The sequence below is a fragment of the Panulirus ornatus genome, chromosome 55 (assembly GCF_036320965.1).
Source record: "Panulirus ornatus isolate Po-2019 chromosome 55, ASM3632096v1, whole genome shotgun sequence".
Lineage (NCBI taxonomy): Eukaryota > Metazoa > Arthropoda > Malacostraca > Decapoda > Palinuridae > Panulirus > Panulirus ornatus.
This window is the reverse complement of record NC_092278.1, coordinates 13,503,907-13,520,717: the sequence shown is the minus strand read 5'-3', so window position 1 is coordinate 13,520,717 and position 16,811 is coordinate 13,503,907. Positions and strand designations below refer to the sequence as shown.

Sequence of the window (16,811 nt, the reverse complement as noted above, 5' to 3'; positions counted from 1 at the left end):
GAAACGTGCTTTCCTCAAACTCAAACCTGAGTTTTTGGAAACCCCACTGTGACATTTGTTACATTTCACTTGAAAATCTTCACATTCCATAGTCTCACTGATGCCCACAGTTTACATGCATTGGATGTTTTTAGAAGGAACCAAGTGTTTAAATTAATGAAGGGGATTCATTCAGGCTTTAAAGAGTGTTCTGTTTATAACATTGCTGTAAAAATTTATGCACAACTTATACCATTTTCTCTATGGAGAGAGTGACAGCAAGTATCAGTTGGAAACTACTGTTCATATATATCTATAAAGTATTTTTCTTCAGTTTACTCATGGATGTTTTTTCACTTAGATTATTGCTATTACTTTTATTATTACCAACTTCTTTGAGTACTCAGAGGCAAGCATGAATCATTTTGAGGCTCATGTCAAAATGGCCTTCTGTACAAACTTACATCATCACCACACCTCATCTGTGTTAGAGTTTTATCTTCACCACATTCTCAGCTTCATTACAAACTAATTTTCATTACACATAACTTCACTACCCCTTGTTTTTTGTTTTATTTCCTCATCCATGCCCACCAGTTATACCCTCAACTGCCACATTATTCACCTTTGCATTTAAATCACCCATCACTAATGCCCCTGTATTTTGCATAAAAAAAAAACTGCTGACACTCACTCAGCTGCTCCCAAAATACTTGCCTCCTGTAATCTTTCTCATGGCTAGGTGCATTATCACTGATAATCACCCATCTCTTGCATTCCACTTTCATTTTTACCCTTATCAATTTGGAGCTCACTTTCTAATACTTTTTTACATGATTATTATTAGATTATTTTTAGTGATGGGTGATTGAAATGCAAAAGTGAGTAATGCAGCAGTTGACGGTATAATTGGTGTACATGGGTTATTCAGTATTGTGAATAGAAATGGTGAAGAGCTTAAGGATCTGTGTGCTGAAGAAAGACTGGTGATTGATTGGGAATATCTGGTTCAAAAAGAGAGATATACATAAGTATATGCATGAGTAGGAGAGACGGTCAAAGGGCATTATTGGATTACATGTTAATAGATAGGCATGTAAAAGAGAGACTTTTGGATGTGAATGTACTGATATGGGCAGCTGGAATGGGCAGCTGGAGGGATGTCTGATCACTATCTTGTGGAGGGGAAAGTGAAGATTTGTAGAGGTTTTCAAAAACGAAGAGAGAATGTTGGGGAGAAGAGAGTGGTGGGAGTGAGCGAGCTTGGAAAGGAGACTTGTGTAAGGAAGTACCAGAAGAGATTGAGTGTAGAATGGCAAAAGGTGAGAGCAAGTGACATGAGGGGAGTGGGTAAGGATTGGGATGTATAGGGAAGCAGTGATGGCTCATGCAAATGATGCTTGTGGCATGAGAAAGATAGGAGGTAGGCAGATTAGAAAGGGTAGTGAGCGGTGGGATGAAGAATTAAAGTTATTAGTGAAAGAGAAGAGAGAGGCGTTTGGATGATACAAGGAAGGAGTGCAAATGACTGGTAGATGTATAAAAGGAAGCGGCAGGAGGTCAAGAGAAAGGTGCAAGTGTTGAAAAAGGGGCAAATGAGAGTTGGGATGAGAGAGTGTCATTGAAATTTAGGGAGAATAAAAAGATGTTTTGGAAGGAGGTAAATAATGTGCAGGAACATCATTTAAGGGGGAAAGGAGGAAATGATAACAGGTGAGCAGATGGAGGGAGTATTTTGAAAGCTTGTTGAATGTAATTGATGATAGAGTGGCAGGGTGTTTAAGTAAGGGTGGTGATCGAAGTGAGAGGGGTTAGGGAGAATGTATTGGTGAAGAGAAAAGAGGTAGTGAAAGCTTTGCGGAAGATGCAATCCAGCAAGGCAGCATGTTTGGATGGTATTGCAGTAGAATTTATCAAGAAAGGGGGAGACTGTGTTGTTGCGATTGGTTGGTAAGGATATTCAGTGCATGTATGGATCATGGTGAAGTGCCTGAGGATTGGCAGAATGCATCCATAATGCAGTTGTACTAAGGCAAAGGGGATAAAGGTTAGTGTTCAAACTACAGAGGGATAAGTCTGTTGAGTATTCCTGGGAAATTGTATGGGAAGATATTGATTGAGAGGGTGTCAGACTGGGGAGGAGCAGTGTGGTTTCCATTGTGGTAGAGGATGTGTGGATCAGGTGTTTACTTTGAAGAATTTGTAAGAAATACATAGAAAAACAGGTGGATTTGTATGTAGCATTTATGGATTTTGAGAAGGCACATGATAAGGCTGATAGAGATGCTTTGCGGAAGGTCTTAAGAGTATATGGTGTGTAAGGTAAGCTGCTAGAAGCAGTGAAAAATTTCACCAAGAATGTAAGACACCTGTACGAGTAGGAAGAGGAAAGTGATAGGTTCCCAGTGAAGGTCAGTCTGCAGCAGGGGTGTGTGATGTCCCCATAGTTGTTTAATTTGTTTATAGATGGCATGGTTAGGGAGATAAAAGCAAGAGTTTTAGAGAGAGGGGCAAGTATGGAGTCTGTTGGAGATGAGAAGGCCAGGGAAGTGAGTCAGTTGTTGTTTGCTGATAATACAGCTCTGGTGGCTGATTCGAGTGAGAAACTACAGAAGCCGGTGACTGAGTTTGGAAAAATGTGTGAAAGGAGAAAGTTGAGAGTAAATGGGAATAAGAGCAAGGTAATTAGGTTCAGTATGTTTGAGGGACAGGTTAATTGGGATGTAAGTTTAAATGGAGAGAACTTGGAGGAAGTGAAGTGTTTTAGATGTGTGGGAGTGGAATTAGCTCCAAATGGAACCATGGAAGCAGAAGCGAGTCACAGGGTGGGGGAGGGGCATAGGTTCTGGGAGCAATGAAGAATGTATGGAAGGAGAAAATGCTATCTTGGAGAGCAATTATGGGTATGTTTGAAGGAATAGTAGTTCCTACAATGTTATATGATTGCAAGTTATGGGCTATAGATAAGGTTGTACTGAGGAGGGTGGATGTGTTCGAAACAAAATGTTTGATGACAATATGTGGTGTGAGGTGGTTTGATTGTGTAAGTAGTGAAAGGGTAGAAGAGATGCGTGGAAAAAAAGTGTGTGGTTAAGAGAGCATAAGGGGGTGTGTTGAAGTGGTTTGGACATATGGAGAGAATGAGTGAGGAAAGATTGACAAAGAGGATATATATATCAGAGGTAGAGGGAACGAGGAGAAGCTGGAGACCAAATTGGATGTGTAAGGTTAAGTGAAAAAGATTTTGAGCGATAGGTGCCTGAACATACAGGAGGGTGAGAGGCGTACAAGAAATAGAGTGAAGTGGAATGACGTGATATACCAGGGTCGACATGCTGTCGATAGTCTGAACCAGGGCATGTGAAGTGTCTGGGGTAAACCATGGAAAGGTCTATAGGGCCTGGATGTGGATAGGGAGCTGTGGTTTTGGTGCATTACACATGACAGCTAGAGCCTGAGTGTGAACGAATGTGGCCTTTCTTGTCTATTTTCCTGGTGATACCATGCTGAAGCAGGATTAGCATTACTGTTTCCTATGGGGCGTGGTAGCCACAGGAATAGGTGAAGGCAAGCAAGTATGAACATGTACATGTATATATATGTATATGTCTTTTGTATGTGTATGTATATGTATGTATAAGTGTATATCTTCATATATATATGTATATGTGTGTATATGAGTGGATGGGCCATTCTTTGTCTGTTTCCTGGCGCTACCTCGCTGACGTGAGAGATGATGTTCAAGTATAAGAAATAATAAAAATGATTTATTAACTTATTTATTGATTAATTTTATGTGCTTATTTTGTTTCTTTTTCAATTCTTTTTGTAGATGATATAGAGAAACTGCAGTAAGGTTTAGAAGGACAGAGTAAAGACTGGAGTACATTGATTTCTTTTCTTTTAGAATATGTAGAAATGCACTTTGATCATGGTGCATGGAGGGAGTTCTACTTGAAATTGAAATATTCAGTTGGACTGAGGAAAGAGGCCTCTTGTATAAGCATAAACATAAGGTGAATCAATCATAACATATTTTCACTGTAAGTCTGACATTCTGTGTGTATGTGCATTCACAGTACAGATCATAAAAATTCTAGACTACTTGTGACCTGTGCACTGCTCAATTTTCTTTTTGTCAGGGTTTCTCAGCATAGAAAAAAAAAATGCACCAAAAGATGTTAACTTTCTGTGTGTCAGGTTTACTGTATACTGTAATATACTTCCCTTTTTCTCATACCAGGCATGTATTTATTCAGTTATTTATGATTACCCAAGGACCCCTTTCAGAAAGGGCCCTGTTGTGAACCAGAACCCTCTTTCCAATGGCTTGTGCAGGTCAAAGCTGTGCTATACTTAGTAGTAGGGACAGGATGGACTTTTTAAAGTGAAATAGTCTTTGATATTTCTCTCTCTCTCTCTCTCTCTCTCTCTCTCTCTCTCTCTCTCTCTCTCTCTCTCTCTCTCTCTCTCTCTCTCTCTCATGATACACAGCCTTGCCATTGGTGACTTTTCACTCATAGTCTGACCATAAGCAGGGGGACTCCATTAACACCTCATACTCTGTATATTTATTATATCCAAAATTTTTATGTGCCTGTATTATAAAGATACCCTTTATATATTAATGAGACAGAGTATGGTGATTTGTTAGTACATTTGTGCTTCAAATTTGCTTTAAGTGCATATAGTTTCTCACACCATTTTTAGAGGCACGCAACACCTTTCAAATAAAGTGGCCTGAGAATTATCAAGGAGTAGCACCCTTGATGGGTCAGCCAGAAGTATTGGGTAGCTATTCTGTTGATGAGGACAGGAAGTTTCTTCATGATGAATCACAGCTGGACTTCATTGACATGGAATACCTACCTGTTGATGGAGAAAAGAAGGTAAGCTAATTGCGGCTTTTTTTTTTTTTTTTTTTTTTTTTTTTTTTTTTTTTTTAGTCCTCATGCATTGTAGACGTAAATAAGATTAGCTGTAAATCAGGATATGATAAAAGATCTTGGTGACAGTGCACCATTATTAGCAGCTGCAGTCAGTCTATTTTCATTTTCTATGTTTATTGTTTAGGTAGAAACATTAGATAGAAGTAGTAGGTAGGAACATTAGGCAGGAGCATTAGGGTGAAGTAGTAGGGTGGAACATTTGGGAGACACACAGGTTAAAAGTAGTCGGAAGGAACACTACACTAGAGTTGCCCTGTGCCAGTGGCCTGTTAGGGAGGAGGCATAAAGGCTAAGAAGCAGCACTGTTGTTAACCGATTATGGCAACTTTTGCCATGCCCAGCCCCTTGAGGAAGCTCCTGGAGGGAGTGGATCTCAGAGATATAGATATATTAGTATGTTGTTCATAAGATTTTATAAACTCAGTGCAGGGTGTCAAGTTGAGTCCATTGCAAATAATTTTTTCCCTTACATGCTTAGATGCTAAACAGTAGTGCTGCCTGTTGGTATGATTATCATAACAACCACTTGGATAATATAGGTATGAATATACATGGAAAGAAGAAATGAACTGTAGAAGGAGAAATAAAACAAGGTTGACTGGTTGGTAAGGTTATTTAATGTATGTATGACTCATGGTGAGGTGCCTGAGGATTGGCGGAATGCGTGCATAGTGCCATTGTACAAAGGCAAAGGGGATAAGAGTGGGTGCTCAAATTACAGAGGTATAAGTATGTTAGGTATGTTTGAAGGAATAGTGGTTCCAACAATGTTGTATGGTTGCGAGGCGTGGGCTATGGATAGAGTTGTGCGCAGGAGGATGGATGTGCTGGAAATGAGATGTTTGAGGACAATGTGTGGTGTGAGGTGGTTTGATCGAGTGAGTAACGTAAGGGTAAGAGAGATGTGTGGAAATAAAAAGAGCGTGGTTGAGAGAGCAGAAGAGGGTGTTTTGAAATGGTTTGGGCACATGGAGAGAATGAGTGAGGAAAGATTGACCAAGAGGATATATGTGTCGGAGGTGGAGGGAACAAGGAGAAGAGGGAGACCAAATTGGAGGTGGAAAGATGGAGTGAAAAAGATTTTGTGTGATCGGGGCCTGAACATGCAGGAGGGTGAAAGGAGGGCAAGGAATAGAGTGAATTGGAGCGATGTGGTATACCGGGGCTGACGTGCTGTCAGTGGATTGAATCAAGGCATGTGAAGCGTCTGGGGTAAACCATGGAAAGCTGTGTAGGTATGTATATTTGCATGTGTGGACGTATGCATATACATGTGTATGGGGGGGGGTTGGGCCATTTCTTTCGTCTGTTTCCTTGCGCTACCTCGCAAACGCGGGAGACAGCGACAAAGTATAAAAAAAAAAAAAAAAGTTTGTTGAGTATTCCTGGTAAATTATATGGGAGGGTATTGATTGAGAGGGTGAAGGCATGTACAGAGCATCAGATTGGGGAAGAGCAGTGTGGTTTCAGAAGTGGTAGAGGATGTGTGGATCAGGTGTTTGCTTTGAAGAATGTATGTGAGAAATACTTAGAAAAGCAAATGGATTTGTATGTAGCATTTATGGATCTGGAGAAGGCATATGATAGAGTTGATAGAGATGCTCTGCGGAAGGTATTAAGAATATATGGTGTGGGAGGCAAGTTGTTAGAAGCAGTGAAAAGTTTTTATCGAGGATGTAAAGCATGTGTAAGTGTAGGAAGAGAGGAAAGTGATTGGTTCTCAGTGAATGTAGGTTTGCGGCAGGGGTGTGTGATGTCTCCATGGTTGTTTAATTTGTTTATGGATGGAGTTGTTAGGGAGGTGAATGCAAGAGTTTTGGAAAGAGGGGCAAGTATGAAGTCTGTTGGGGATGAGAGAGCTTGGGAAGTGAGTCAGTTGTTGTTCGCTGATGATACAGCGCTGGTGGCTGATTCATGTGAGAAACTGCAGAAGCTGGTGACTGAGTTTGGTAAAGTGTGTGAAAGAAGAAAGTTAAGAGTAAATGTGAATAAGAGCAAGGTTATTAGGTACAGTAGGGTTGAGGGTCAAGTCAATTGGGAGGTGAGTTTGAATGGAGAAAAACTGGAGGAAGTGAAGTGTTTTAGATATCTGGGAGTGGATCTGGCAGCGGATGGAACCATGGAAGCGGAAGTGGATCATAGGGTGGGGGAGGGGGCGAAAATTCTGGGGGCCTTGAAGAATGTGTGGAAGTCGAGAACATTATCTCGGAAAGCAAAAATGGGTATGTTTGAAGGAATAGTGGTTCCAACAATGTTGTATGGTTGCGAGGCGTGGGCTATGGATAGAGTTGTGCGCAGGAGGATGGATGTGCTGGAAATGAGATGTTTGAGGACAATGTGTGGTGTGAGGTGGTTTGATCGAGTAAGTAACGTAAGTGTAAGAGAGATGTGTGGAAATAAAAAGAGCGTGGTTGAGAGAGCAGAAGAGGGTGTTTTGAAATGGTTTGGGCACATGGAGAGAATGCGTGAGGAAAGATTGACCAAGAGGATATATGTGTCGGAAGTGGAGGGAACGAGGAGAAGAGGGAGACTAAATTGGAGGTGGAAAGATGGAGTGAAAAAGATTTTGTGTGATCGGGGCCTGAACATGCAGGAGGGTGAAAGGAGGGCAAGGAATAGAGTGAATTGGAGCAATGTGGTATACCGGGGTTGACGTGCTGTCAGTGGATTGAATCAAGGCATGTGAAGCGTCTGGGGTAAACCATGGAAAGCTGTGTAGGTATGTATATTTGCGTGTGTGGACATATGTATATTTGCGTGTGTGGACGTATGTATATACATGTGTATGGGGGTGGGTTGGGCCATTTCTTTCGTCTGTTTCCTTGCGCTACCTCGCAAACGCGGGAGACAGCGACAAAGCAAAAAAAAAAAAAAAAAAAAATGACAAGTACCATAAATGATTGGAAAACAGTGGTTGATGAGTTCAGTTGAAAAATTTAGGCAGATATGTTGAGCAAGGAAGAAATGGAAGTTGATTACCATCTTTAGTAGTGCCTGCATTTGCTGACTGTTGTTGTCCATTTACCATGTGATTGTTGCAGTTTATTGCCTTTACAGGTGCATATGGATCTGAATAAAGGCATGGATAAATTCATCGATTTCAGTGGGGGTACTGATGATAGCTTCCGAAGCTTGTTGCAGTGGATATTAAGTAATGAGTGCATTCTGAAAACTCACAAGTCCTCTTCAAAGTAAGTCTAGTCCATATTTATAACAAATAGAAGGAAAAGGAATTGTAACTTTGGGTATTGCCACTTACGAATGTCAGTTAGACACAACAGAAAGGAGTGTCATATGTTTCACATCTTCATTAGGATTTAGCAACTGTAATGTTTCTTCTTATTTCAACATGCTTTTACTTCTTTAATTTTCTGTGTACTTAAAAAGAATCACAAAGGAACTTTTTATGAATTTATAGGATGTCTCTTGTATAGCATCTTCTCTAGGCTCAGATGTTTGTGTATTTTAGTAAACTGATAACAGGGGTCTTCACAGTTTTCTCAGAATGTTTAAAGGATGTTTGACTCTGCATTATTATATATCTAATGTAAATGATGGCATCTCATCCCCCTACTTCCATTCACATATCAGGATTTGGTAATTACGAGATCTCTGCTTTATAGTTGAATCCTGAATGAATATATAATATACAGTGTAAGATGTGCAGGATTATTCAGATAAAATTGCTTTAACAAGACTCCCATGGGTTGGGAAAATGGGAATTATTCAACTATATGTGTATGTGGATTGGCATAGTACTGGACATCCTTCTCTGCCAAACTGTATCATCTGACCCACTTCCCCTACAGAGGTTTAATTGTGAACCACCATAACATCTCAAATAATCTCGGAATCATGTGCTGGTATGCCAAGCTAGTGTTATTTGAGGATGATAATGAATGTGATGCCACAGACCTAAAAGAACAGCAAAATTTGTACAAGTTGTAGACTTTCCTGCACATGTCCAGAACCCTCTCAGCCTTATTTTAATGACAGGGCTGACCAGTATCAGTACCAGTACCCTTGCATCAAAACTGTTCAAGCACTCATTAAGTTTCTTCTAAAAAGAATTCCTTTCTTCTCTCCTCTTACTATCAGGTATGTAATAACTTACAGTCAACTACTTTTCATAGTCCACTTTTTTCTAACCTGCATCATTCTTCAACTTACACTCTGGGACTTTAACATAGTCCCACAGCTTTTCCTTTGATAGAAGTGCCACCCTCTCTTTCACTCTTACCCTCACACTAACCCAAAGTTTTGCTCCTTGAACTTTCCCAAGCCACACAACCTCCTTCCCCTTAGTTCACACTGGGCCAGGATATAATATTAATGATAACGTACAGTGCCACTGTATAGGAGAGGGTGGGGGGGCAAGTATGAGTTTTCTACCTGGAAAGGTGTGAGTTTGTTGAGTGTGCCTTATGAGTTGTATGGAGGATAATGGTTGAGAGGGTGGTGGAATGAATGGATCATCTTATTAGGTGGGAGCATTTTCGTTTTAGGAGTGGTGAAGTATATGTGGATTGGATGTTTGCATTGAGGAATGTGTGTGAGAGGCACTTTGAGAAACAAGGATATGTATGTGGCATTATGGATCTGGAGAAACCATATGATAAGGTTAACAGAGATGCTCTGTATTAGAGAGGTATGCAGCTTGTTAGAGTTGGGAGGGCCTGGAAGGTGAGTCAGTTGTTTGCTGATAATGCAATTTTTGTAGCAGATTCAAGAGAGAAACTGTAGATGCTGGTGTCTGAGTTTAGGAGAGTGTGCAAGAGGGATAGTTAAGAGCACATGTGAATAAAAGCAAGGGTATTCACATTAGCATTGCATATAGAAAGGTTATTTGGGTAGTGAGTTTGAATGGAGATAACATCCAGGAAGTGGAGTATTTTAGGTACATGGGCGTGCATATGCCAGCAGATAGGACCATGGGGGCTGGAGTGAGCCACAGTTTGAGAGGGCAAAAGTCTGGGGCTTCGCAAAGAATGTGTGGAAAGAAAGGTCACTGTCATCGAGGGCAAAGATGGGTATGTTTGAGGGTGAGGGCAAAGATGGGTATGCCATCAGTGCTGTATAAATGCAAGGCATAGGCCTTACATGAATACATAAAGGATAGGATGAATGTGTTGGAAGGAAAATGTTTGAGAACTATATGTGACTATATGTGGTGTTAAGGGGGTGGTCGAATAATAGGGTAAATGAGAAGTGTGTGGTTGTAAGAGGAGTATGTGTGAGAGAGATGAAAAGGTTGCGCTAAATGGTTTGGACATGTGGAGAGGACGAGTGAGGAAAGGATAGCTAAGAAAGTATACATGCAAAAGTAGAGGGAACAAGGAAAGGGGGGGATATTAAGGAGAAGATGGAAGGCTGGATTGAAAGATGCTTTGAAGGCTTAGGGCCTAAACGTGCAGAAGGGTGTGAGTCCTGCAAGGGAAATAGAGAACTGAAGTGATGTGGTATACAGGGGACAATGTGCTGTCATTGATCTAAACCAGGGCATAAAATGTCATCAGAGGAAAGTATGGAAGGGTCTGTGGGGCCTGGTTTTGGAGAGGAGATTCTGGTTTCTGTGCATTTAAAATGACATTTAGAGAGTTCATGGGAGTGACTGAGGCTATTTCTCTGTGTGTTCACAGTGCTCTCTCACTAATTTGGGAAATGGCAAATATGTATGACATGGAAAGGTCTGCAGGGCCTGATTGTGGATAGAGGGCTCTTGATTTTGGTGCATTATACATGACAGCTAGAGAGTGGATGTAGGTGAATGAGGCAGTTTCTTCATCGGGTCTTGGCACTACCTCACTAACATAGAAAATGGCAAACAGGTTTGAAAATGATAATGATAGTAACAGTAATGATTATGAAATTCAAATTTCTAAAAGGGGATACAGAAGAAGGAATCATGTGGGGAGTGCTCATCCTCCTCGAAGGCTCAGATTAGGGTGTTTGAATGTGGGGTTGTAACCAAGATGAGAAAAAAGGAGAGATAGGTAGTATGTTTTAGGAAAGGAACCTGGATGTTTTGGCTCTGAGTGAAACAAAGCTCAAGTGTAAAGGGGAAGAGTGGTTTAGGAATGTCTTGGGAGTAAAGTCAGGGGTTGGTGAGAGGATAAGAGCTAAGGAAGGAGTAGAGCTACTCCTGAAGCAGGAGTTTTGGGAGTATGTGATAGAGTGTAAGAAAGTAGATTCTACATTGATATGGGTATAACTGAAAGTGGATGGAGAGAGATTGGTGATTATTGGTGCCTATGCACCTAGTCATGAGAAGAAAGATCATGAGAGGCAAGTGTTTTGGGAGCAGCTGAGCGAGTATGTTAGCAGTTTTGATGCACGAGACCGGGTTATAGTGATGGGTGATTTGAATGCAAAGGTGAGTAATGTGGCAGTTGAGGGTATAATTGGTGTACATGGGTTGTTTAGTATTGTAAATGGAAATGGTGAGACGTTTGTAGATTTGTGTGCTGAAAAAGGACTGGTGATTGGGAATTCCTGGTTTAAAAAGAGAATGGAGAAAAAGTGGAGGAAGTAAAGTGTTTTAGATATCTGGGAGTGGATCTGGCAGCGGATGGAACCATGGAAGTGGAAGTGGATCATAGGGTGGGGGAGGGGGCGAAAATCCTGGGAGCCTTGAAGAATGTGTGGAAGTCGAGAACATTATCTCGGAAAGCAAAAATGGGTATGTTTGAAGGAATAGTGGTTCCAACAATGTTGTATGGTTGCAAGGCGTGGGCTATGGATAGAGTTGTGCGCAGGAGGATGGATATGCTGGAAATGAGATGTTTGAGGACAATGTGTAGTGTGAGGTGGTTTGATCGAGTAAGTAACGTAAGGGTAAGAGAGATGTGTGGAAATAAAAAGAGCGTGGTTGAGAGAGCAGAAGAGGGTGTTTTGAAATGGTTTGGGCACATGGAGAGAATGAGTGAGGAAAGATTGACCAAGAGGATATATGTGTCGGAGGTGGAGGGAACAAGGAGAAGTGGGAGAGCAAATTGGAGGTGGAAAGATGGAGTGAAAAAGATTTTGTGTGATTGGGGCCTGAACATGCAGGAGGGTGAAAGGAGGGCAAGGAATAGAGTGAATTGGATCGATGTGGTATACCGGGGTTGAAGTGCTGTCAGTGGATTGAATCAGGGCATGTGAAGCGTCTGGGGTAAACCATGGAAAGTTGTGTAGGTATGTATATTTGTGTGTGTGGACGTATGTATATACATGTGTATGGGGGTGGGTTGGGCCATTTCTTTCGTCTGTTTCCTTGCGCTACCTCGCAAATGTGGGAGACCGACAAAAAAAAGAAAAAAAAATACATAGGTATACGTATGTGAGTAGGAGAGGTCAAAGAGCGTTATTGGATTACATGTTAATTGATAGGCATGTAAAAGAGACATTTGTGGATGTTAATGTATAGGCATGTAAAAGAGACATTTGAATTTATAGGCATGTAAAAGAGACATTTGTGGATGTTAATGTGCAGAGAGGGGCAGCTGGAGGGATGTCTGACTACTATCTTGTGGAGGTGAAGGTGAAGATTTTTAGAAGTTTTCAGAAAAGAAGAGAAAATGTTGGGGAGAAGAGAGTGTTGAGAGTGAGTGAGTTTGGAATGGGGACGTGTGTGAGGAAGTACCAGGAGGGATTTAGTGTAGAATGGCAAAAGGTGAGAGCAAATGACATAAGGGGAGTAGGGGAGGAATGGGATGTATTTAGGGAAGCAGTGATGGCTTGTGCATAAGATGCATGTGGCATGAGAAAGGTGGAAGGTGGGCAGATTAGAATGGGTAGTATGGTGGGATGAAGAAGTTAGATTGTTAGTGAAAGAGAAGAGAGAGGTGTTTGGACGATTTTTGCTTGGAAGAAGTGCAAATGACTGGGAGATGTATAGAAGAAAGCAGCAAGGGGTCAAGAGAAAGGTGCAAGAGATGAGAAAGAGGGCAAATGAGAGTTTGGTTGAGAGAGTATCATTAAATTTTAGGGAGAATAAAAAGATGTTTTGGAAGGAGGTAAATAATGTGTGTAAGAAAGAGAACAAGTGAGAACATCAGTGAAGGGGGCAAATGGGGAGGTAATAACAAGTAGTGATGAAGTGAGGAGATGGAGTATTTTAGAAGTTTGTTGAATGTGTTTGATGATAGAGTGGCAGATATAGGGTGTTTTGGTGAGGATGGTACGTGAAGTGAAAGGGTCAGGGAGAATGATTGGTTAAACAGAGAAGAGGAAGTGAAAGCTTTATGGAAGATGAAAGCCAGGAAGGTGGCAGATTTGGATGTTACTGCAGTGGAATTTAATGTGTTGATGTGTTGATGATTGGTTGGTAAGGATACCCAGTGTATGTATGGATTATAGTGAAGTGCTTGAGGATTGGTTGAATGCATGCATAGTGCCATTATACAAAGGCAAAGGGGATAAAGGTGTGTGTTCAAATTACAGAGGCATAAGTTTGTTGAGTATTCCTGGGAAATTATATGGGAGGGTATTGATTGAGAGGGTAAAGGCATGTACAGATCATCAGATTGAGGAAGAGCAGTGTAGTTTCAGAAGTGGTAGTGGATGTGTGGATCAGGTGTTTGCTTTGAAGAATGTATGTGAGAAATACTTAGAAAAACAAATGGATTTGTACGTAGCATTTATGGATCTGGAGAAGGCGTATGATAAAGATGGTTTGTGGAAAGTGTTAAGCGTATATGGTGTGGGAGGTAAGTTCCTAGAAGCAGTGAAAAGTTTTTACCTAGGATGTAAGGCATGTGCATGAGTAGGAAGAGAGGAAAGTGATTGGCTCTCAACGAATGTCAGTTTGTGGCAGGGGTGTGTGATGGCTCCATGGTTGTATAATTTGTTTATGGATGGTGTGGTTAGGGAGGAGTTTTGGAGAGAGGGACAAGTATGCAGTCTGTTGTGGATGAGAGGGCTTGGGAAATAAGTCAGTTGTCCGCTGATGATACATTGCTGGTGGCTGATTCGTGTGAGAAACTGCAGAGGTTGGTGACTGAGTTTGGTAAAGTGTGTGAAAGAAGAAAGTTAAGAGTAAATGTGAATAAGAGCAAGGTTATTAGGTACAATAGGGTTGAGGGTCAAGTTAATTGGGAGGTAAGTTTGAATGGAGAAAAACTGGAGTAAGTACAGTGTTTTAGATATCGGAGTTGATTTGGCAGCGGATGGAACCATGGAAGCGGAAGTGAATCATAGGGTGGGGAAGGGGGCGAAAATCCTGGGAGCCTTGAAGAATGTTTGGAAGTCAAGAACATTATCTCGGAAAGCAAAAATGGGTATGTTTGAAGGAATAGTGGTTCCAAAAATGTTGTATGGGTGCGAGGCGTGGGCTATGGATAGAGTTGTGCGCAGGAGGATGGATGTGCTGGAAATGAGATGTTTGAGGACAATATGTGGTGTGAGGTGGTTTGATCGAGTAAGTAATGTAAGGGTAAGAGAGATGTGTGGAAATAAAAAGAGTGTGGTTGAGAGAGCAGAAGAGGGTGTTTTGAAATGGTTTGGGCACATGGAGAGAATGAGTGAGGAAAGATTGACCAAGAGGATATATGTGTCAGAGGTGGAGGGAACGAGGAGAAGTGGGAGACCAAATTGGAGGTGGAAAGATGGAGTGAAAAAGATTTTGAGTGATCGGGGCCTGAACATGCAGGAGGGTGAAAGGTGGGCAAGGAATAGAGTGAATTGGATCGATGTGGTATACCGGGGTCGACGTGCTGTCAGTGGATTGAACCAGGGCATGTAAAGCATCTGGGGTGAACCATGGAAGGTTCTGTTTGGCCTGGATGCGGGGAGGGAGCTGTGGTTTTGGGCATTATTGCATTACAGCTGGAGACTGAGTGTGAACAAATGGGGGCCTTTGTTGTCTTTTCCTAGCGCTGCCTCGCACACATGAGGGGGGAGGGGATGTTATTCCATGTGTGGCGAGGTGGCAATGGGAATAAATAAAGGTAGACAGTGTGAGTTGTGTGCATGTGTATGGGGGTGGGTTGGGCCATTTCTTTCGTCTGTTTCCTTGCGCTACCTCGCAAACACGGGAGACAGTGGAAAAAAAAAAATAATAATAATAATAATGATAATAATTTTTTTTTTTTTCATACTATTCGCCATTTCCCGCGTTAGCGAGGTAGCGTTAAGGACAGAGGACTGGGCCTTTGAGGGAATAACCTCACCTGGCCCCCTTCTCTGTTCCTTCTTTTGGAAAATTAAAAAAAAAATGAGAGGGGAGGATTTCCAGCCCCCCGCTCCCTTCCCTTTTAGTTGCCTTCTACAACACACAGGGAATACGTGGGAAGTATTCTTTCTCCCCTATCCCAGGGATATATATCCATATATATGTATATATATATATATATATTATTTTTTTTTTTTTATTATACTTTGTCGCTGTCTCCCGCGTTTGCGAGGTAGCGCAAGGAAACAGACGAAAGAAATGGCCCAACCCCCCCATACACATGTATATACATACGTCCACACACGCAAATATACATATCTACACAGCTTTCCATGGTTTACCCCAGACGCTTCACATGCCTTGATTCAATCCACTGACAGCACGTCAACCCCGGTATACCACATCGCTCCAATTCACTCTATTCCTTGCCCTCCTTTCACCCTCCTGCATGTTCAGGCCCCGATCACACAAAATCTTTTTCACTCCATCTTTCCACCTCCAATTTGGTCTCCCTCTTCTCCTCGTTCCCTCCACCTCTGACACATATATCCTCTTGGTCAATCTTTCCTCACTCATTCTCTCCATGTGCCCAAACCACTTCAAAACACCCTCTTCTGCTCTCTCAACCACGCTCTTTTTATTTCCACACATCTCTCTTACCCTTACGTTACTCACTCGATCAAACCACCTCACACCACACATTGTCCTCAAACATCTCATTTCCAGCACATCCATCCTCCTGTGCACAACTCTATCCATAGCCCACGCCTCGCAACCATACAACATTGTTGGAACCACTATTCCTTCAAACATACCCATTTTTGCTTTCCGAGATAATGTTCTCGACTTCCACACATTCTTCAAGGCCCCCAGAATTTTCGCCCCCTCCCCCACCCTATGATCCACTTCCGCTTCCATGGTTCCATCCGCTGCCAGATCCACTCCCAGATATCTAAAACACTTCACTTCCTCCAGTTTTTCTCCATTCAAACTCACCTCCCAATTGACTTGACCCTCAACCCTACTGTACCTAATAACCTTGCTCTTATTCACATTTACTCTTAACTTTCTTCTTCCACACACTTTACCAAACTCAGTCACCAGCTTCTGCAGTTTCTCACATGAATCAGCCACCAGCGCTGTATCATCAGCGAACAACAACTGACTCACTTCCCAAGCTCTCTCATCCCCAACAGACTTCATACTTGCCCCTCTTTCCAAAACTCTTGCATTTACCTCCCTAACAACCCCATCCATAAACAAATTAAACAACCATGGAGACATCACACACCCCTGCCGCAAACCTACATTCACTGAGAACCAATCACTTTCCTCTCTTCCTACACGTACACATGCCTTACATCCTCGATAAAAACTTTTCACTGCTTCTAACAACTTGCCTCCCACACCATATATTCTTAATACCTTCCACAGAGCATCTCTATCAACTCTATCATATGCCTTCTCCAGATCCATAAATGCTACATACAAATCCATTTGCTTTTCTAAGTATTTCTCACATACATTCTTCAAAGCAAACACCTGATCCACACATCCTCTACCACTTCTGAAACCACACTGCTCTTCCCCAATCTGATGCTCTGTACATGCCTTCACCCTCTCAATCAATACCCTCCCATGTAATTTACCAGGAATACTCAACAAACTTATACCTCTGTAATTTGAGCACTCACTCTTATCCCCTTTGCCTTTGTACAATGGCACTATGC

The 16,811-nt window shown here is 41.8% G+C and overlaps 1 protein-coding gene across 3 annotated transcripts in view; it reads left to right on the top strand.

Moving 5' to 3' along the window:
- The window catches only part of LOC139765461 (decapping and exoribonuclease protein-like), a 162,033-nt gene that overhangs the window by 38,322 nt on the left and 106,900 nt on the right, over positions 1-16,811 (top strand). For all 3 annotated transcript variants that reach the window (XM_071692833.1, XM_071692834.1, XM_071692832.1), the window contains exons 3-4: positions 4,690-4,868; positions 7,986-8,119. In XM_071692833.1, coding sequence (XP_071548934.1) covers positions 4,690-4,868; positions 7,986-8,119 — 313 coding nt within the window. The remainder of the gene's footprint in view (positions 1-4,689; positions 4,869-7,985; positions 8,120-16,811) is intronic.